Below are 21,917 nucleotides of genomic sequence, written 5' to 3'. Positions count from 1 at the left end.
CTCAGGCTGCCATACCAAAATACCATAGACTGGGTTGTTTAAGCAACAGACATTTATTTTTTCCCAGTTCTGGAGGCTGGATCCAAGAAGGCCTTATCCTCAAGACCTCATTTAACTTTAAGAACTTCCAGGGGCTAGGGATGTGGCTCAAGGTAGCACGCTTGCCTAGCATGCGTGAGGCAGTGGGTTCGATTCTTAGCACCACATAAAAATAAAATAAAGATATTGTGTCCACCTAAAACTAAAAAATAAATATTAAAAAAAGAACTTCCATAAAGTATTTGCCCTATCTCTGAAAGGGGCTAAGGGTTTCAACATATGGATTAGGGGAGACAACATTCAGTTCATAACACAGATACACTTACATGAATGTGAAAACAAAGATTAATATACCTTTAAGCAAGCACCCCAGATGTTTTCTTTCAGTTTCAGCTAAAAATAAAACCCATGAGAAATAGCAACTCTTAGAATTTGAATACTTAAGAGTCATCTTAATTAAGTCACGCTTAAAATCATCTCCACAATTTTATTTTATACAAGTGTCTACCCTCCCAAAGCAATAGCTTTTAAATTTAAATACAGTAAAATATTTTCCATTCATACTGCAGTAACCTGAAACTTGAGATAACTCACAGGAATTTGTGTACCTTCCTTAATCCTCTGTTCTGCATACAAATCATTAGCAAAAAGGAATGTTTTTAGAAGCTCAAGTTAAATGCCTCAGATCACAAAGCATCTATTTTCAAGATGCTTCAATCACCCCCAGAATGCTTTTCTGTAAAAATAACTATTCTTTTACCCTTCAAAAAAATATACTAGGGCCAGGTGTGGTGACACACATCTATGGTCCCCTGTACCTTGAGAGGCTAAAGCAGAAGAATCACAAGTTCAAAGCCAGCTTCAGAAACTTACTGAGGCCCTAAGCAACTTAGTGATACTGTTTCAAAACAGAAAATAAAAAGGGGTATCGGTGTGGGTCAGTGGTTAAGTGCCCCTGGGTTCAATCCCTGGTATTAAAAAAAAAAAAAGAAAAAGAAAAAAAAAGAAACCATACTGGATATGTATATGAAATGGCTGGACCTTGAGAACACTAAAGAAAAAGGCATGGCCCATGATCTCAAACCTGTCCAAGAGACCTACTATGCATCCATAAATTATAAATTTTCTGAATATGACAATGGGAGTTTTATTGGAAGAAGCTGAAACATTCAAGAAAGAATTCTCTGAGAAGGTTAGAGTTGATTTAGAATTTTACAGAACCCAGGTTAAGTTGATTTAGAATTTTACAGAACCTAGGTAAGGAGGTGGAGGTGACTGCAACTGTCCTCATCTGTCTCTAAAACACAACTGGGCAACATATTACTAGTAAGCATTAATTACTAAATGTTCTTGAGAGCAAGAAAATGGTCCAGAATTCAATTATAGATTGAAATAGTCTATAATTAAGTTGTTTCACTAATTCAGACTGTCCTTCAACCCAATTGGCCCAAATTCAAGCAGTCTTAACTATGTAGACAGTGATTCATTTATTTTTATTGAAAATGCAAAGTAATACTAAAGAAAAATTTTAAATAAATTAAAAATCATTCCATATCTCCTCACAGTAACACAATGAATTTATTTTGCATATTACCTTCCACATGCATAGACTTCACAGCCACAGATTGTACATACTGTTTTGTATTGTGCTTATTTTACTTATCACATCATAGACATGCCCATGTTTCTACAGTCTTTCAAATAATTGTTTTTATATCAGTATACTTATATCAGTATACTTCATTATTTTATTAGCTGTCTCTTTGACATGTAGATTTTTTTCTCATTTTTGCTATTACAAATAATGCAGACACAAATATCTTCATGCATTTACTTTTTCTTGTATAATTCTTTTGTTTAAAAATCTGTAAATAGAATTTATGGAGCAAGGAATACAGTCATTTTTATGGTCCTTGCTATGTAGTACCACATTGTATTCCCAAAGGGTTGCATCTATGTAAAATGTCATCTGAAATGAACTAAACAGTGACTGTCCAAAAGTCTGTTTTTTTTTTTTAATGAGAACTAGTTTTAAACTTCAGTATTAAAAGTGAAAACCAATTATTGTCTCTTTAAAAAAAAGGAGTGTATGGAATAGACGGTCTCACAAATAACTAAAAGTTTTTATGAATTAACTTAAGCGGTGCTTCCTAGCTCATCTCAAGTTACGGCAGGTATAGGAGGGACCCTGCTACAGGCACAAGGGAAGATGGACAAAAGTGTTTCTGGGAGGCTTCAGTCACCCTGGCCTTCTCTCTAGCTTCAAGGCTTAAGGGGATCTGTTTCTAGACACATCTGTAACCATCAGTGCCAGTGTGCATAGGTCAGGGACTATGTCACAAAACCTAGTTAATGACAGCTAGAAAATGAATGCAAATTTCTTCTCCTCAATGTATTTTCTACTATATCACAACTGATCTACACGCTTTCTGGTTCTAAAGTTCAACTTTATATGCAGAAAAGTATCTATACTTAAAAAAGGATTTCCCGACATGCTTACAGACCCCTTAACTAGCAATTGACATCAAAGCTGAACATTAAAAATAGCCTTCAGCATCAGCAAACATTTGACTATTTTCTCTACAAATTTTCAGACTTGCTCTTCTTTTAATTTTAGTTTGTAAACTCTGAACAGTTATAATCTTTTGCACAGTACTTTGTATATCTCTGACAGTCAGTAAATAAAGAATACTAACAATAAATTATATACACTACAGAGGAAAAAAAACTAAAATCAGTCCACATTCTAAATAATTCTAAAGGGAAATTATTTTTTACCTGTTGATTTTGTAGAGGTAGAGAAGATTCCCTCTTCAAATTTCAAATTCCTGCCAGCTAAACAAAAACCTTAAGATACACTACCTGTGATATCATAGGCTCTTAAGACATATTTCAGTATAAAGAATGATTTCTACCTACACCCAGTGCTGATGCTACCAGGAGGTAAAGATTCAATGTAAAGGTTCTTTACCAAGTGTCAAATATTCCATACTACCTTTGAAAAGCACAGATTATAGGGGTTAACCCTACTGATTCATCTGTATATTTACATAAGTTTTTTTCTTGACCATAAAATACTGGGTTTGAGAATACAATCAGGAATTAAAATTTACCAATCTCTTATCACGTGCCATACCACAATGACAAGTAAGAGACTCCAAAATCTGCATTCTTTTTACTACACCTCCAAAGAGTGATTACTTGGTTAATTCTGGCAGATCTAATCAGACATTATACACACAAACACACCCATGAGACCGCATGGCACTTGGAAGATTACCCACTATTTCCCACTTATTAAGATCTGGATCATATTTCTCAATGCTCTGAAGATACGTTCCCTTCGAGTAGGAGTATCCTCCAGTGACATAAATACATCCATTCATGATGACGGCGCCACACTCCATCCTCCTCTCCATCATGGGAGCTATTTCTCTCCATTCATTTTGCTCTGGATCATAGCACTCCGTGATTGTAGTCTGTCCACCGACTAGATAGAGCTTATTTTCAAATGGAACTGAGCACAATCCATATTCTTTTAAAAGACAAAAGAAAAGAGCAATTTTTTATTAGAATAACAAATAAATGAGTCACCATTGTTTGGTGACATAATAATCCTGTACAATTTATCACACACAAATAGAGCATTGGTGATATTTTGATTCTGACACAAACTACTGCACACTAAAGCTGTTATGGTTTAGATGAGGTGTCCCCCAAAAGCTCATGTGTGAGACAATTCAAGAGAGCTTAGAGGTGAAATGATTGGATTATGAGAGCCTTGACCTAATCAGTGCCTAATCAGCCTGCTAGGGATTACCTGAGTGGTAACTGTAGGCAGGTAGGGAGTGGCTGGAGGAGGTGAGTCATATACTGGGGTATACTTTTGGGGGTATATAATCTATCTCTGGAGAGCAGAACACTCTACTTCCTGGTACCTGAGCTGCCTTCTTCCACCACACTTTTCTATTATAATGTTCTGCTTCACCTTGGGCAGAGCAATAGAATCAGCTGCTTATAGACTGAGACCTCTGAAGCAGTGGGCAACAAATAAACTTTTTCTCCTCTAAATTTGTTCTTGTCAGATCTTTTGGTGGCAACAGCAAAAAAGCTGACTAAAACAGAAACTTAAAATCCAATTCCTGCCATCTGATTCAGATGACCTGTTCCCGTCTCTACCCATCATCCCTTGGGTCATTCTTTTTTTTTTTTTTTTTTGCATGGGATCAAACCCAGGTAGCTTAACCACTGAGCTACATCCCTAGACCTTTTTTATATTTATATTTAGAGATATGGTCTCACTAAGTTGCTGGCTTTGAACTGTGATCCTCCTGCTTTAGCCTCCCAAGCCTCTGGGATTATAGGCATAGATCACCACACCCAGCTTATTATTTTTTATTTTGAGACAGGGTCTCCCTAAGGTGCAGAGGGCCTTGCTAAGCCAGCTTTAGCAGGCTGATCCTCCCACCTTAGCCTTCTGAGTCACTGGAATTACAGGTGTGCACCATAGCCCCCATTATATTTCATCATATCTTAATTCTCCCCATAGTACTTCTCATCAATTGGTATGATTTCTGTTCATTGTCTCTTCTCTTTCAAGCAGTGTAGAATATCTGTCCTACCCACTACTCCATTCACAGTTGGAGAAGGACAAGTGTCTGGTACTTTTAAGGATTCAATACATGTCTGCTCGATCAATGAAAAAATTATAACTTGTACCCTCTTACACTCCAATGCATGCCCACACTACTGTGAAAAGCTTACAGGTAAGCCCCTCCTTAGAAAGAATGTACAAATAGAAATATGAGTTCTTCTTCAAGAATGGAAGATAATGAGGCTGGGGTTGTAGCTCAGTGGTAAAGTGCTCTCCTGGTACATGTGAGGCACTGGGTTTGATCCTCAGCACCACATAAAATCAAATAAATAAAATAAAGGTTAAATTCTAAAAAAAAATCAAACACACACAACAGAATGGAAGATAATGCCTTATAAGTAAAGTTCTTGCTGTCTAGGTTCTGAAGGCTAAGGAATATCTCAGAAGATAGATAGTTTTCTTTGTACATACTGTTCAAGTTTCTGATATCTAACAAAATGATTCTACCTCTTAAAAACTCACTTGTTCTAATTAAATACATGTAGAATTCTTAGAGGATTTAGTTGTTTCAAGTATCTATGAAACATTATTTACATAAATTATATTTATCATTTCATTGTGAATGATTATAAAAATTAATGATAGGGGGCCAAGTGCGGTGACACACACCTATAATCCCCGCAGCTTGGGAGGCTAAAACACTAGGATTGCAATTTCAAGGCCAGCCTTAGGAACTTAGCAAGGCCTTAAGCAACTTAGGGAGACCCTGTCTCAAAATAAAAAAATAAAAAGGGCTGGTGGTAAAGCACCCCTGGCTTAAATACCCAGTACAAAAAAAAAAAAAAAAAAAAAAAAAAAAGAAAAGAAAAAGAAAATTGGTGGGTCAGTTGGAATAAGTGATTCCACGGTGAGTTTACTAGGCTTTTCTTAAGTTACTCAAGCTTACCACAAAAATCCTCAACTGATAATCTTATTAATAGATGTATCTTAATCTTCCCATAACAGTAAAAAATGTTTAAAATAAAATGATTCCTCTGAGTTTTTTCTCTGTTACCTAAATACAACACAGTATTGTTATTGTCAATGGAACTTTTTCTTCCTAAGCTATAACTGCCTTTTTTTTGGTCAATTTGTCTGAGCTCCTGGGGCCAAAGGAGTGCTCCTGACACAGAATATAGGAAATATTCAGCAACTATCTATTAAGATAAATGGATGAGTGAATAAATGAGTGAACAATTTCAAATCAAGCATGGAAATGACACCATCTGTAATGGTTCCAAGTGTTTGGGCACAAATATTACCCATAAATACATGGCAGTATGTATCCAGTGTTAATTGAGTGATATGAACAAAAGGACACAGGGAATCAGAGACAACCACAACATCCAATTGAATTGGTTTAAATTTTTTTCCTAAGACTGTTCTCACTGAAAGGATCTGTAAAGCTGATGGAGCCTAACTTCCTAATTTTACTGGAAAGTAAGGCCAAAATCCTGAGCTACTTGTTCAAGGTTAGGAGGGTCAATAAATGGCAAAGCCAGGAGAGAACTCTCTGCCCACAGGTGCTTCTTCTTTGTTATGTATTGCTTCTTTCTTCCTGTTTTTCATGCCTTCTTTCTCAGATCATCCCCTAATTCAAAGCTACTTCCCAAAATTCTGCCCATAGCTATCTTATTGGTCCTGCCCTGTGAGGCACCTCATTCATGCTCACATCCACTGGAATCATCCAAGCAAACAATTCCCAGATCTCAACATCCAGCCATATCCTTCCTTTTACGAGGAAGATGTGCAAATACACATCTCCCCTCCCCACCCCCATTGCTGGACAGTCCTTCTGAGTTATCCAACTAGCTCTACAACCCTACACTGCCAATAGAGCTCACCATCTCCCCTCTTCTCCCTCTCTATTGGCTCCTCCATTGATACTCTGGATCCTCCCAGGCAACTGGCCACAGACCCTGAGATCACTGTCAACTCTTTTTCTCTCCAGATCCAGTCATCCAAGGAAGCAATCAGCTGTTGAATCTCTAACAATCCTCATATTTGCCCCTCTTTTCTGCCTACCATTTCTTCAAACTTTCAGTATTTCTCACCTGGTTTATTACATATTAATGTTATCATATTTCCCTGTCCACTATCTTTCTCCCAATGTATCTTTTTTTTAATAAGTTGTTGATTCACATCTATCTATTTATTTATTTATTTATCTGTGGTGCTGACAATCGAACCCAGTGCCTCACGCATGCCAGACAAGTGTGCTACTGCTGAGCCATAGCCCCAGCCCCACAATATATCTTAAAAGGAGTTCTCTTCCTAAAATGAGAGCTGAGGATGTCAGTATAGAGCACAAGTTTAGAAGGTACAAGTCTTTGCATTTGATCCCCAGAATCACAAAAAACAAATAACCAAGAACCACATCATTCTTTTGCTCTGAATACTTTGATAGTTCTACATTTTTAGAATTCTCCAAACTGCCTCTCAAAGCCCTCTAGATACGCTCCTGAACTGAACTCTCCCATCCTGTCTTCTGTTCTCCCAGCACCATTCCATTTGTTCTTGTCTACTCCCAAGTAATGGAATACACCTGAAACTTTCCCTTTGGCCTTCTTTCACTCAACTGACATCCTGCAGGACAGTAAGAGTGGGGGAAGTTCCTCAGAAACTACCATCCTTAATAGTGGCCATTTTGTAAGGCATAACTTAAAAATACCTATGGGAGGGGGTTGGGGGGGGTTGTGGCTTAGTGGTGGAGCACTCACCTAGCATGTGTAAGGCACTGGGTTCGATCCTCAGCACCACATAAAAATAAAGATATTGTGTCCACCTAAAACTAAATATTAAAAAAAAAAAAAAAGAAATACCTACCCCTGGGGAGCAGTTGCAGATTGCCAGATTTCCCTTAATTAGACTCAAGTTCTCAATTTCAATAGCACTTCTTTGTATAGAACTTGCTAAAGATTATCCTGTATTACTGTTAAATGTTTACTTGCTACTAGATTCTGAGTTCCTTTGGCAGTAGAGATTAGTACTTAATCATCTCTGAGTTTTACATAACTATTAGAATTCTACCTTTCCCAATGGAGGGTCTCAATGTTATCCTGAATTTAATGAAGTTATGGTCCCAAGTTTTTCAATTATACAAAATTAACTCATTAAAGGGATTAAGATAAAAGATAACATTTATATTACCTTTTAAAAATAACAGTAGTAGTCATTTCCTCCCCATCTAGGCAATGTCTCTACATATGGCAAGCTCAAAACGGACACTTTACCTTCCTTGGAGGTGTTCCTGGAGTGCGTGTAAGAGGCATACCTTGCCATAATTCAATGGATGCAGATGCAAATGCCTTCAAGAGCTTACAGGACTAACTGATGAAGCATGTGTGGGCTAAGAAAAAAGCAACAGCATAGGCCTCCTGGGTCTGAGATGTGACCAGAAGTGGAGGGACTGGGATGAAATGGAGAACACAAGCCTCAACTAACAAGAACAGCTATTGCCCAGCTCCAGCGATTACTGCCAGGAAAGAGCACTGTCCAGTTGTCAGATCTTCCAATTTTTCTAAAGGCCAGAAATCATGATTTTTATATAAATTTAAATTTTAAATTCTGGTAATAAGCCAGTTCAAAAATATTTTTAAGCACCGTGAATGCCAAACAGAACGTATCATGCAAAGTGCCAATTTTTGATATCTGGTTTTTTACATTTTATCAGGAAAGGGTTCAATGTGCACTAAAATGTTACAGGAGGAATTCTATGTTCCTAGTGATTTACAAAATGTAATTTAATAATTTTGGATTGAAATTTTTCCATGGCTTCTAATACTAGGTTTAAGTCACACAGCCTTTGACTCTTTTTCAAGTGGCTAACAGACTATATGCAACTTGTTATGAGGTTCAAATGAGATAATACTTAAGTACAGTACATGGGTTACAAGCTAAACTGCTGGACTGAACTTCACCTCTAACAAGCATTACTTGGCTAACTGGGGCAATGTCTCTGTGCCTCAGTGGCCTGTGAAATAACAATGCCTATCTAGCTCACAAGATTATTGTGAGGTTTAAATAGTACAATGGTTTGAATATGGGTAGTATTCCCCCAAAGAACTATATATACAGACTTGGTCTGCAGGGTGGACACAGTGCAAGGTACTGTGGACCTTTAAAAAGTTGGGTTTTATGAAGGTCGTCAGCTCAATGGAGTCATGCCCCTGTAAGGGATTTTGGAACCCTGGCTAGTCCTGCCATTGTCATTCCATTGCTCTCATCAGAGGACAAATCAATGGGCTACCCAATCTAGGATTTGAACCTCTACACTATGGGCTAAGTAAACCTTTTTTCTTACAAGTTGATTAGGTATTTCATTATAGTAACGTGAGGCTGATAAATACAAACAGATTAATACATATAAAATTATTGGAACAGTTAAGTGCCTGGCACATTTTACTGAGTATGGAAGTATTAGCTATAATTCAATGTAATCTATTACTTTTAATTTTCATAATTTTATTGGTCATACCAGGAAAACAAAGTGGTGGGGAACTGGATGTGGTGGCATATGCCTATAATCTCAGTATCTTAGGAGTCTGAAGCAGGAGGTTAGAAAGTTGGAGGCCAGCCTTGGCAACTTGTCTCAAAATAATAAATAAATTTTTAAGAAGGGGCTGGGAGAGAATGTAGCTCAGTGGTAAAGGACTCCTGGGTTAAATTACCAGTACTACAGAAAGAAAGAAAGAGAGGGAGGGAGGAAGGAGAGAGAGAGAAGAAAGAAGGAAAGAAAAATGGTGGTGAGCCTAGGATGATGAATCTGAACTGCTAGAAGATAGAAGTCTACATATTCCATGATGTCTTCAGAGCCAGGGCATCCTACAGCTGCAGTTTCTTCGTAGTACAACCTGCAGCATATGGAGCTGCAGTACCAGATTTAGGTGTGCTCCACCTGAACCATGAGATGAGACATTTAATGTGTGCAGTGGAAGTAGTTGTACAGGTAGAAATCGAGAATCTGCTCTCTTATCGATTATGAAACAGGTTATGGAATTAGATCATCAAGTGTATTCAGGCCCACCAATTTCAAATTTGACTCTGGCCAAGCTACTTATTCATTCTAAAATGCCATTTCCAAATATGTAAAATAGTGATAAATGATACCTACTCATAGAATCACAATGAGAATTTAAGATAATATTACAAATAAGATGCTTAGCCAGTATCTGATCTATAGTATGTACTCAAGAGGATTAGCTATTTACTCTTATTCTCAGATGATTCAAGCTTGTAGATTTTAATTGTTCTCTCTAGCAATCCACATGAAAGCCTGATGCTCTATGGAAAATGATTCAAAGTAATATGGTAATGTGATATGAATTTTGCCTAATGAAAAAAATTTAAACACATAATACTACTAGAATAGGCTAAAATTTGTTATTTCTGGGGCTGGGCATTGAACCCAGGGCCTCACAATGCTCAGCATGTGTTCTGCCAATGAGCTGTGCTCCCAGCCCAGCTAAAATCATGCTCCTCCTGAGCTCTTTTACAAAACGGTCAAAGATTAAAAGCATCATAGAGGGGCTGTGGGTGTGGCTCAGCAGTAGAGTGCTCACCTACCACGTGCGAGGCATTGGGTTCGATCCTCAGCACCACATAAAAATAAATAAATAAAATAAAGATATTGTGTCCAACTACAATTAAAAATATATACACATATTTTAAAAAAAAAGCCATCACAGAAGGCAGGCCATTCCTTATGGCAGACACGCTGCATATCACAGGAATGAGTGCTGAACAGTAACTGAAACCCAGAAAGGACATGCTTTAAAAAGAGGATAACAACAATCTCTTGCTGAACTTTAATCTTTTTGACTATCTGATGGACAAACTAATGCTTTTTAATTGTCTATAAAAAGTATGCTTTATATACTGCATGTAATAAATAAACAAAAGCATGTAACAAAGAAAAGAAACACAAGAAAGAATGTAAGTAAATTAAAAAGAAACCTACCACTTTCAACCACACAGCCTTAAAATGTGTTATATAAATACATCAAGGAAAATATTTTTAGATGTGATTTAATCAGGATATAATCATGACTACTGTTAGATGGATTATGAATTCTTTGTGCTTTAAAATTATACCCATGTGTAGTGTATGATAAAATTGGCACTTTCTATTTCTAGCCCACTCTTAGCCATCCCTTTTGCTGATAAACTGCATCAGGACATGCACTATTTGAAGACAGTACTTTGTTACCTGGGTGTGGACTGGAGGTGATGAGGCTCCATTCATTGATATCTGAATTGTAGCTCTGAACCTTGTCATAGGTACAGCTTCCTCTGTAGCCACAGTGGCCTCCAATGACATAGATGACTTCATGTAAGACACAGGCAGTAGCATTTCCCACACCTGTGTGTCAATTAAAATCAAACCTTTAGATCAATTGTTCATCCCCTTTTGCAATAAATACCGAGTAAATTTATTTATTTATTTATTTTGCTATTACTAATGACAGATGCAGGGCAATGTGCTAGTTGCTATGAGGGATAAAAAAAATGAAATAGGAAGGCTCCTATGCTCTTTAAGAGAGGATGAGATAAATAATTAGAACATAGTTATGAAATGGTAAAGATGCCATAAAAAAGAGACAAACTAATGTGAATGTGAGAGCAAGGAGACATTGCTTTTGACTAAGAAAACCATAGCAGGAGGTAGTGGCATTTGACCTTGGCTTTGGTAAGTAGGGCTTTGGCAAGCAGAGGTGAGAAGAAGCCATTCCAAGCATAAAGGCTTACTAGGCATGTCAAATAGCCCAGTTTGACTATGACAGGTGATACTTCAAGGGTTGTCACATGGGAATTATGGCTGGCATTGTGAGTTGAAGCCACAGGCAAAGCACCCTGATGTAAGCTTTTTAAACAGAGGACAGGAGGGACTAAAAAGGAAGACAGAAGTCAGAAAGATGTAGGTGCTGATCCAGGTGAGAAGTACTGAGGCCCTGATTTAAAAGGGGGCTTAGAGTTGGAGGCAAGAGACAGGTCAGACACACTGGCCTTGAGTCCAAGACAAAGCACGCTGATTATGAGATCCTGAACCGGGAAAACTAGGAGTCCTTAATATCACAGAAAAGTATGGAGAAGTGAGGTGTACTGCCATATTACTGTACTCCCAGCAACTTGGCAGGCTGAGGCGGGAAAATTACAAGTTTGAGGCCAGCCTCAACAACTTAGTGAGACCCTGTCTCAAAATAAAAAATAAAATGGACTCAGTAGTTCAATCCCGAGTGGTTCTCCTGGAGTTCAATTCACAGTACTCCCTGCTCACCACACACACACAGGTTAGGAGGAGGAGGTAACTGGTTCAGTTGGGGGAAGAAAAGAGGAATAAAGATGATGAGGCCCATTGCAGTTGCAAATGTCAGTTTAATCTTCTAACCAACTTTTAACTAGCACTGTTATGTACCAAGTACAGTTTAATCTCCTTGTTCATTTCTACTTCAAAATGAAAGTAGGCTTATAAACAGGGTAGTTATGATGAAAAAGAAAGACTTAGGAGTTCCTACATAACCAAATGTTTATTTCTTCTCTGTATTTCACATCCCTAAACCAAAAAAGTAAATGAATTTGAAATTTATCCTGACCCAAATTAAGCTCTCATTCAGGGGAAGCTGCTAGTTTACTCCATGACTATAAAATAATCTGGGAAAAATAATGTTATCCTTCCCATAGAAATATGGAAAACTAAAATTTTAGTATGAATCTACTCATCAGAACAGAATCTGTCAAAACTGCATATAAGTGGGTGAGTGTTACCCTGCTCTGGGTTGAATGAATATAAACAAGAATAAAAACTTCAAGTTGAAAAAATAAATCTCTAAAATTTCAGACCCATCTGGCAGGTGGGGATGATTTGGGGGCACTGGGTCTCCCATTCCACTCAAGGCCAAGAAAAAAAAAACACATATGGCTTTTTTTAATAGTAAATAATTTACTGCAGCATTGTCCTCTCAGCAAACACTGTTTCAAATACAATTTTTAAAAATTTCAGTAAGGTAATATAATATAAACTTCCACCACTAACTCAATACAGTCCAAGTATACAATTCTTAAAATTGTTATTTCATCATTAAAAAATAGAAGCTGAAATATTTGGATTTCAGCTTTGGGTTTACAATTGCCACTAAAATATGTGGAAAGTTTCTTGTTTCTTTTGTAAGAGAGGAGGCAGGACATTCAGAACCACACTCATATCATTAAGTGATGCTCAAGCTTAGGCAAAGCCAAAAATCAGCAGCTGATTGCAACACATTTAAGCTAGCTTCTCCCATCCTATGAGCTATTGCTGCACCTGTGGGCATACCTGGTCCTGATTTCATGCAAAAGTTATTTTTGCCCTGTCAAAATATATTCTTCCATAATGACATTCATGATAAGCAGGCATAACATTTACTGAGGGTCAATTTGCACCAGACACTGTTCTAGGCGCTTCTCAAATATCAATTCATTTAATCCTCTCAAAGACCCCCAAGCTAAGATGATATCCTAAGATGATATCATACAGATGGCAAAACCAGGGCAGAGAGAAACCGAACAATTTGCCAGAGCCTCACCAGTGAGTGGAAAGTCCAGGTTTAGACCCAGGCAATTTAGCTTCAGAAGCAGTGTGCCTGATCACAAGATCATTCTGCTCTCAGGCTTCCTGCTTGTCATCCAAGGATCATACAAGGTCAGATTTCCAGACCAGGTCATATTCCCATACCCTCACTAGTGTCAAAAAAGAAACAGAAAGGCCTGGGAAGAAACATTTGGAACAAAATGTCACAAACTTAGTAACAACCTACCAGATGTTTTTGGATAACTCCCGAGAACCAATGAATAAAGAATAAATGTATTATGAAATAAGATTTCAATTTAACTTTTCTCCCCCAGTGGGAGAGAAGTAGAGCTAATACACTCCCAAACACACCCGAAAATACAATTTATCTGACAGATACTGAGACCCAGTAGTGTACTTGGCTCTGTGGGCCACATGAAGAGGAGTGTGCTGAATTTCACTCTCCCCCCCCCCTTTTTTTTTTTTTTTGAGTACTGGGAATTGAACCCAGGTCCTCACCCACACTAGGAAAGTGCTCTGCCACTAAGCTATACCCCCAGCCCTCTGCTACTTTCTTTTATTCTGAGACAAGCCTGCATCAAACTAGGAGAATATACTAGTTACATCCTATAGGGCACAAACCTTCTGAGGTTTTAAGGAAGGGCCTTTTAAGAAATTATCAGTATTTTTTGAGAGAATAAAAAAGTTGAACATTAAAACACAGAACTGAAAAGTGTTTGATTTCAAGGTCAACTAAAAAAAGACAATTCAATAAGACTGGGGCTGTAGCTCAGTGATAGAGTGCTTAACTAGCATGTGTGAGGCACTGGGTTTGATCCTTAACATTGCATAAAAATAAATAAAATAAAGGTATGCTGTCCATACAGAACTACAAAAAAAAATTTTTAAAAGACAAATCAATAAAACTACTCAGGTCTGTCTCTTCATTTAGCCTTCAACTTAGATATAAATTCTTAAGACTTGAAGAAAGATCTAGAGAAAAGATGTAGAGTTAGTAAAATGGCTATACGTTTCCTTATATTTCTATTCCCTGATATTTCTTTTCTAGCCTGAGTAGCATGAATTCCAGACAAGTTGGGGGCTATGTTTTCATCTGGAACATTCTGTGCAACATTATCTGTATAATCCACTGTAGTTCTTGGAGAACATCCCAAAGTGATAATTTTTTTTTTTTTTTTTTTAGTACCGGGGATTGAACTCAGGGACATTCGACCACTGAGCCACATCCCCAGCCCTATTTTGTATTTTATTTAGAGACAGGGTCTCACTAAGTTGCTTAGTGCCTCGCTGTTGGCTCTGAACTCATGATGCCTCCAAAGCTGTGGGGATTACAGGATATGCCACGTTGCCCCACCCAAAGTGATAATCTTTTTAAAATTACTTGAAAGAGAAATGACTTCTGGCCTAATCCCAAGTACCTAAAAAAATATAGGATAAACAATATTCACATTTACCTTTAATCATGTTTGCAATAGGAATCCATTTCTCTTTTAGTGGGTCATAGAACTCCGCCTCTTCTGCTGGTGCCCCTTTTCTGTAACCACCTAGAGCATAGACACAGCCACCCAAAGTGACTGCACAGTGGTAATACCTAGCATTGAGCATTGGCAAACCTTCTGTCCATTCATCACCTTCACTGTTATAGATCCACACTGTATCAAGAGCTTCTATGTTATCTGTCCTGTAGCCTCCAGTTACATAAATGTTGGGTCCCAAACTTGTAACACCGTAGCTCTCCCTGGTATAATCTGGTATTTCTGCCCCTTGAATCCAAACATTTGTCAAAGGATCCCATATATGCACCTCTGATAAAGGATGCCAGTAATAGCCTCCAATAATATACATTGTGGCTGTAGACCTCTGAGAAATCTCTTTATGCATGGGATTCAAGGCATTGTATATAAGAGAACGTATCTTATTTTCTGTTAGTAGGCAGCTTCTCTGAAGGCCTAATGCTGTCTTTAAATACACTGGATCTATATCTATGTTGATATAGCTTAGTAGATTATATAGGCATTCAATTCGGTTTTCTACGTCATGAGCAGTCCACTTAATAACTGGCTCTATGATAGCTTCTTCTTTCCAAACACTGAGATTCTTTCTGGACAAGATAAATAGAAACTTTTCAAGGCTGATTTCCAGAAATTCTTCTTGTTGCCATACTTCCTTAAACCTGGAACACAGAATTCTTCGAGATTCTTTCTCTAGTTCTGGACACACATGAAATTCTGCAAAGGAGTGCATTCCAATACAGTTATCAATATCCAGGTGCCTTACCAAAAACTGCTCACAAGCCTTCTTTACTGAAAGGAACTGTAGCAGATCTGCTGCCTCAAGCAGGCTTTGAACATTTCTTTTAGTTATTTCAATTTGGGAAGTGTATGCATAATTTACAAGGCCTTCCAGAATATCATGGTGGATGCCAGAGAGTTTTATTTTATTTTTAAATTTTTCTTTCATGTCAGCTGTGAACATTGCCTTAAAATAATTGCTGCAAGCAGCTAAAACAGCTCGGTGACAATGAAAGATTATGCCTGAAGGGCACTGAAGCGTAATATCAGTAAATAATCCATCCAAGTAAAATGTTCTGAATGCATCCAGAAAATCCACTGGATGAGTTGAATCCTTGAAAAGATAAATATAATCTTCTTGTCCTTTTAGAGCCATGGCTGCAAAAAAACATGAAATAATAAACATGTTTTCATTTTGCACAAATAATCAATGCTATTACAATCACTAGAATTGAATTAGTATCGGATATCCTACTCCAAATCTAGACTAAGTTCAGCATCTCTAAGTAACATATGCAAAAGGTGGATGGACTGTTTCATAATTTATATGGTGGTCCATTTAAATTCAGGGTAGCTTGGAGCCGGAAATGAGGTCCCCGGATTCTTTAGTTCATTTGGGAAGAAATACTGATTTACTACCCCATTCACGCTTGCAATCTGTTTGAGGCTGGCGGTCCCTAGGGAGATCACACACACTAGGTGTCCGACCGTCACTTCATTCGCCTCCGGACCTTGGCCGACTCGGCTCGGCCCGGTCCCAATTCAACCTTTTTCCCTAGCGCCGTCTCCCTTTCAAATCACATCGAGATGCCACAGAAGGGATGTGAGAGGAAACGAAATCTAAGAAAAGGGAAATCCTGAGTTTTTTTGCTTAGGGAAAGACAGAAGGAAAGCGGCACGGCCCGGGGGCAGAGCCTCCAGCCTGCGCCCCTTCCCGGCGCCCGCCGCAGGGGTTTCCGCGCGCCTGGCGCCTGGGCCCCGGGGCCCACGTTCCCGCCTGGAGACCGCCCCGCCCCGGGGCCTGGCGCGGGGACTCAACTCCGAGGCGCCAAGCGCCAAGCGCCGCCAGCGGACTGGTGCCCGCATCCCGATGTCCCGCACTGCGCACAGGTGTGGGAAGGCGCCTCGGGCAGCCCCACGCACCGCGCTCGGCCCGGCCCGGACTCGCGCGGCCATTGTCTGCGCCCCGCCGCCGCGGGCGGCTTAAAAAACCGCGCGGCCTCGCTCCCCGGCTCCCGGCCCCACTCGCTCCCGCCTGTCGGGCTCGGACGGTGGGTCCGCACCGCACCGCACCGCACCGCACTTACCTCCGCTGGCAGCTCCGGGACGCGGTGGTGGCCCCGGGCTAGCGGCGAGCGGGGGCGGGGGCGCCTCCGGACCCTCTGACCATCTTTGGAAGCAGCGCAGCGGAGGCTGCCTGCTAGTGCAGCTCCAGCCCACAAGCGGCTCCTATTTTGGTGCCCCGGCTGCTCCCCCGCCTCCACTCGAACAGCCCCCCGCGCAGCCTGGGCGCGGGGCCACACGCGGGAACTCCCCCGTCGCCTGGCAGCGCAGCGAGCGGGGCGGGGCGGCGCCTCCCCGCGGGTTCCCCCGCAGCAGGTGGGACGGCTTCTCAGAGGAGGCCGCCCGCGCCGCTGGCTGGCCCCTCTCCGGGCTCTCTCCGCCTCTCGCACTCTCGAGCGTCCTCTTAGATAAACCGAGCGAGTCCCGAACGAAGACCGTCTAAGTGTGTGCGTGTTTTCCCTCCCTCATCAGCCTAGGCCCTCACGGAGGGGAGAGGGGGAGTGAGAGGGAAAGTGCGGAGAACACCGGACCAAACTGAAGGTTTCAAATTGGGGTTGTCTTCAGATTGCCAGAAGTAGCCGCCCTTTCCCACAAACGCCATCCCACCAGGAGCGGAGCGCTCAGGAGGGAGCCATGGCGGACGGAAGGGTACATCAAGGGTTAACCTGGAGGCTTTGAGAAAAACTCCGGGCGTCCAGGGCCAAGGCTAAGTCCCTTTGCAAGGATTCCAGCGGCTGTATTACAGCCCAAGGAGCTAGAAGGAGCAACCGGCAGACTTTCTTGTGACAGCCAGACTGTTCACATAAGGATGTCCGTGTGCTGCACCAGAAAAGTTCGTTTTCTGTTCCAACAAAAACCAATACGAAATATTTTCATTTATCATTAATTCGCTCATTAGCAAGATTTTATTAAGTGCCTTTCAGCACCTACCTGATAGGGCTGGGAACTGGTAATAGAGCTTTGAAGTGGTGGTCCACGGCTCCCGTGGAACTTACAGTCCAGCCACCTTCAGGGTATGGAACCACACCACTAGAGGACCAGTGTGTTTCTAAGTATGGCCCAAGACAGAATTTATGAATAAATGGCCCGACATTACATAACTGAACTCTGAACCACCTATGAAGCTCAGAAAACCAAACCAGAACCTCTCCTCTGCAATTGGACAACAGTCAAGCATAGGTCAACTACTGCCAGTTTCTCTATTTTCACCCTTACTTTGGCCTCAGGACCAACCAGAGGAAGCTAACTTGTGTTCTCCAAAGCAATCATACAAAATATCCCCTGATTCTTGTAGCCTGCCCCATTTTCCATGCCAAACACCTACAATCAGAGGATACCTGGGGCTTCTCCCCCACCACCACTTTCATCAAGCTTCTCACTTACCTGTTTGTCTTTGAGCCTCTGCCAAAGGCAAGTGATGATGAACAAATCTCTTGCTATAGCAAAGCTCTGAATAAATAGCATCTGTTTGTTCTCCTTTGGGTATTTTAGTTTAATTCCATGTACGAGACCATCATTAAAAAAAAAAAAAGATTTTTGTTGCCCAGGTTAGACTCAATCTCCTGGACTCAAGTGATCCTCTAATCCTTCAACCTCAATTCTCAGTAGCTGGGACTAGGGGCACCACCCACCACTGACTTTGGGTTAGACCATCTTAAATGAATTATATGGAATGCTGATTATGCAAAACCACAGAAACTAACCCTGATTTCTCTGTGGTGGAGACTTAGGAATATGCACCTAATCAAGAACAGCACGTAATTCTTGTGCAATTAGGAGAATGTGTATTGGACCCAAAATGAAAGAAAGCTGAAAGATTCAAGATTGCAACATCTACTCAACAGGTAAGTACTACAAAAGGAAAGTACATGAAATTTAGATTCAGGACTAAGGTTCATCTCTGACATTTTACCTAACATACAGCCTGGAGCAAGTTACTAAACTTCACTGATCTTGTTTTCTGACCTGTAAAACATAATATCAATGCATCCTCAGCCTAACATAAGTTTATTGAAAAGTTAAAATAAAGGGGCTGGGGTTGTAGCTTAGTGGTAGAGCCCTTGCCTAACATATATGAGACACTGGGTTCAATCCTCAACACCGCATTAAAAAAATGAATAAATAAAATAAAGGTATTGTGTCCACCTACAACTATTTTTTTAAAGTTCAAATAAAATTGCAAATGTAAACATACTGAGGACATGGTATATACATATTAGCTCTTATAATGAAGGAATATTTATGCTTAATTCTTCATCACAACATCATTTGGGGAGTTAGTACCTTTTTAACATTTCTTCAAAAAATTATGAACTCTGTAGTTAGTTGTAATTATAATTTGTCCTTCACAATTTTTTTTTTAAAGAGAGAGAGAGAGAGAGAATTTTATTTATTTATTTATTTTTTTAGTTTTTTCGGAGGACACAACATCTTTGTTTGTATGTGGTGCTGAGGATCGAACCTGGGCTGCACGCATGCCAGGCGAGCGAGCTACCGCTTGAGCCACATCTCCAGCCCCTGTCCTTCACAATTTACAGTAATAGTATTGTCAGTATTGTCATTCAAGGACAATAATGTGACTGATTAAAGATGGGACATTCCTTCCATTTTTGTCACCGAAGTGCAGAGGTGGCTGTGATTATAGTTACCAAATTTGATGCACAGAAAATATTATAAGCTTTACCTAATTTACAGTAGGTGCTTCTAGAATCGTAACTGTTTGTAATCAATGATTCACTCACTACATTGTCATTTGTGCAGCTATTTCAGATTGCTGCATGAACCAGTTAAAACTTTTGCTTCCATCGCCTGGTATCTCCTAGTTGTTAATTATTGTTTAAAAATACATTTCAGAGGGCTGGGGTTGTGGCTCAGTGGTGGAACACTTGCTTGGCATATATGAAGCATTGGGTTTGACCCTCAGCACCACATAAAAATAAACAAATAAAACAAAGGTATTGTGTCCATCTATAGCTAAAAAAATCTATTTTTTAAAAAACATATAGTGAACATATAGTGAAGTCTTCTTCACTTTATCAAGAGAAGAGTAGATCCTGGGGGATATTGCCAGGAATAGTTCCTCTTTACCATGTGCTTTATCAAAACAAAAACAAAAAAAAAACATTGCAGGGTCTGGGGTTGTGGCTCAATGGTACAGCACTCTCCTGGCACCTGTGAGGCACTGGGTTCAATCCTCAGTACCACATAAAAATAAATAAATAAAATTAAAGGTATTTTGTCTATGTACAAAGTCAACCTTAGAAACTTAGCAAGGCCCTATGCAGCCTAGTGAAACCCTGTCTTAAAAAAAAAAAAAAAGTTGTTAATGTTGCTCAGGCCCTTGGGTTCAATCCCTCATATGAAAAAGAAAAAAAGTGCAAAGGCTGATAAATTTGAGGCATTCAGAAACATATGGTCAGCATCATAAGTTAAATAAATGATACTATTCAAGAAGACAGATGTGCTATCTGCAATCCCAAGCCTTAAAGAAGTAAGTTAGAAATGGGGCATAAATGACTCTTGGCAGATATTGAGCTTGACATGGAGCTGATGTCTTGTTGACAGCACACTTCACCTTTTGAAAGGTTTCTAAAAATAATGATTTTATATGTTATTTTTGCCTTATTAGCTTATCTTTCCACTAGGTATAGCCATGCCATTAAATGTTTGATATGCTGATTGTGATGCCATTATCAATGTGTGCAGACAGAAAAATTTTTATACTTCATTTGCATACTAGATTAAGCAGATTGCTACTGGTAAACAATGTATAGGTTAATTTATAATCTACCACATATAGCTGTGTAAATTATGAACTGTTTAATATCAGCTCCTGCCACTAAAATTATTTTAGTGTGCATAGTGAACATTGCTCTCAAAGTTAACATAACACAATAAACACAAGTATATTTGACTATCCTGGAGCTGAAATTTCTTGGCACAGCCTTTTTTGGTATTCTTCCTATAAAATAAGAAAGTGTGAGAATTCTAGTGACAAATACTTTTTCAAGTCCTAAGTTTCTAAATCCTTGTTTTCAACAAAGTGAAAGAGGATTTTTACAAAAACCTTGGCAAGAATTAATGAAAGGCATTGCTATAATAAAATCTTTGCCATTCCTTTCTATTCATCTAAGTGAACACATTTTTCTCAGGGTTTACATCTATAGAAAAATAAACAGGAATATCATTGATCTTGAATGCTATCTCATTCCAATCAAGGATACATGCTCTAGGGTTGGGGGAGGATATATGCTCTAAATGAAAAGAAAATAGTCCCATTCATCCAAATGAAATAACTTTTGATAAATTTTTATTTTGTTTAATTTAAAGCAATTGTTTTTACCAATAATAATTATAATGTTAATTAGGTTTCTGACTTTTTAATTTAATTTATATCAATTGTTTCATTTTTTTTTTTGAATTTTTAATATTTATTTTTTAGTTCTTGGCGGACACAACATCTTTGTTGGTATGTGGTGCTGAGGATCGAACCCGGGCCGCACGCATGCCAGGCGAGCGCGCTACCTCTTGAGCCACATCCCCAGCCCTCAATTGTTTCATTGATTATTATAATTATAATGTTAATTAGGCCAGAAATTTTTAAATATTTAAGGATATAACAGTTAAAATTTAATTCATTTTCACTTTTATTACAAGTATAAAAAATATACAGATAGGGCTGGGGATGTGGCTCAAGCGGTAGCGCCTGCGGCCTGGGTTAGATCCTCAGCACCACATACCAACAAAGATGTTGTGTCCGCCGAGAACTAGAAAATAAATATTAAAAATTCTCTCTCTCTCTCTCCCCTCTCTCTCTCTCTTTAAAAAAAAAAATATACAGATAATGCCTTTCTTTGAAAGGTTCTAGTATGTGTGAATTTTAGTTACCACAGTTTAGTTAAATAATACCAGTCCTCTAAGAGGAGAATTCAAACTCCAGTTAGTATAATATATTATTAGTAGTACCTATATAAAATACAAACAGTGCTAGCTCTCAATCAGAGAATTACTACATAAATAACATGGGCATCATGATTTCTGTACAATCATGTCTCTTCTGACAAAGTCTGTCAATGTTTGGTCACTATGCATCAGTAGTTCACTT

The 21,917-nt window shown here is 39.2% G+C and overlaps 1 protein-coding gene across 3 annotated transcripts in view; it reads right to left on the bottom strand.

Moving 5' to 3' along the window:
• Positions 1-2,545: 2,545 nt before the first annotated feature.
• Klhl23 (kelch like family member 23) overlaps positions 2,546-21,917 on the bottom strand; it is a 37,121-nt gene continuing 17,749 nt past the window's right edge. For 2 of the 3 annotated variants that reach the window (XM_077802743.1, XM_026389535.2), the window contains 3 exons: positions 14,693-15,907; positions 10,881-11,033; positions 2,546-3,574 (listed from right to left, as the gene is read on the bottom strand). In XM_077802743.1, the coding sequence (XP_077658869.1) occupies positions 3,264-3,574; positions 10,881-11,033; positions 14,693-15,905 (1,677 nt within the window). In that variant the 5' untranslated portion in view covers positions 15,906-15,907 and the 3' untranslated portion in view covers positions 2,546-3,263. Of the gene's footprint in view, positions 3,575-10,880; positions 11,034-14,692; positions 15,908-16,836; positions 17,172-21,917 lie in introns of those variants that run through there. The other variant, XM_026389536.2, reaches the window with a different exon arrangement.

The sequence above is a fragment of the Urocitellus parryii genome, chromosome 1 (assembly GCF_045843805.1).
Source record: "Urocitellus parryii isolate mUroPar1 chromosome 1, mUroPar1.hap1, whole genome shotgun sequence".
NCBI lineage: Eukaryota > Metazoa > Chordata > Mammalia > Rodentia > Sciuridae > Urocitellus > Urocitellus parryii.
Note: the sequence above shows the minus strand (reverse complement) of the source record. Positions and strands in the feature narration are given on the sequence as shown.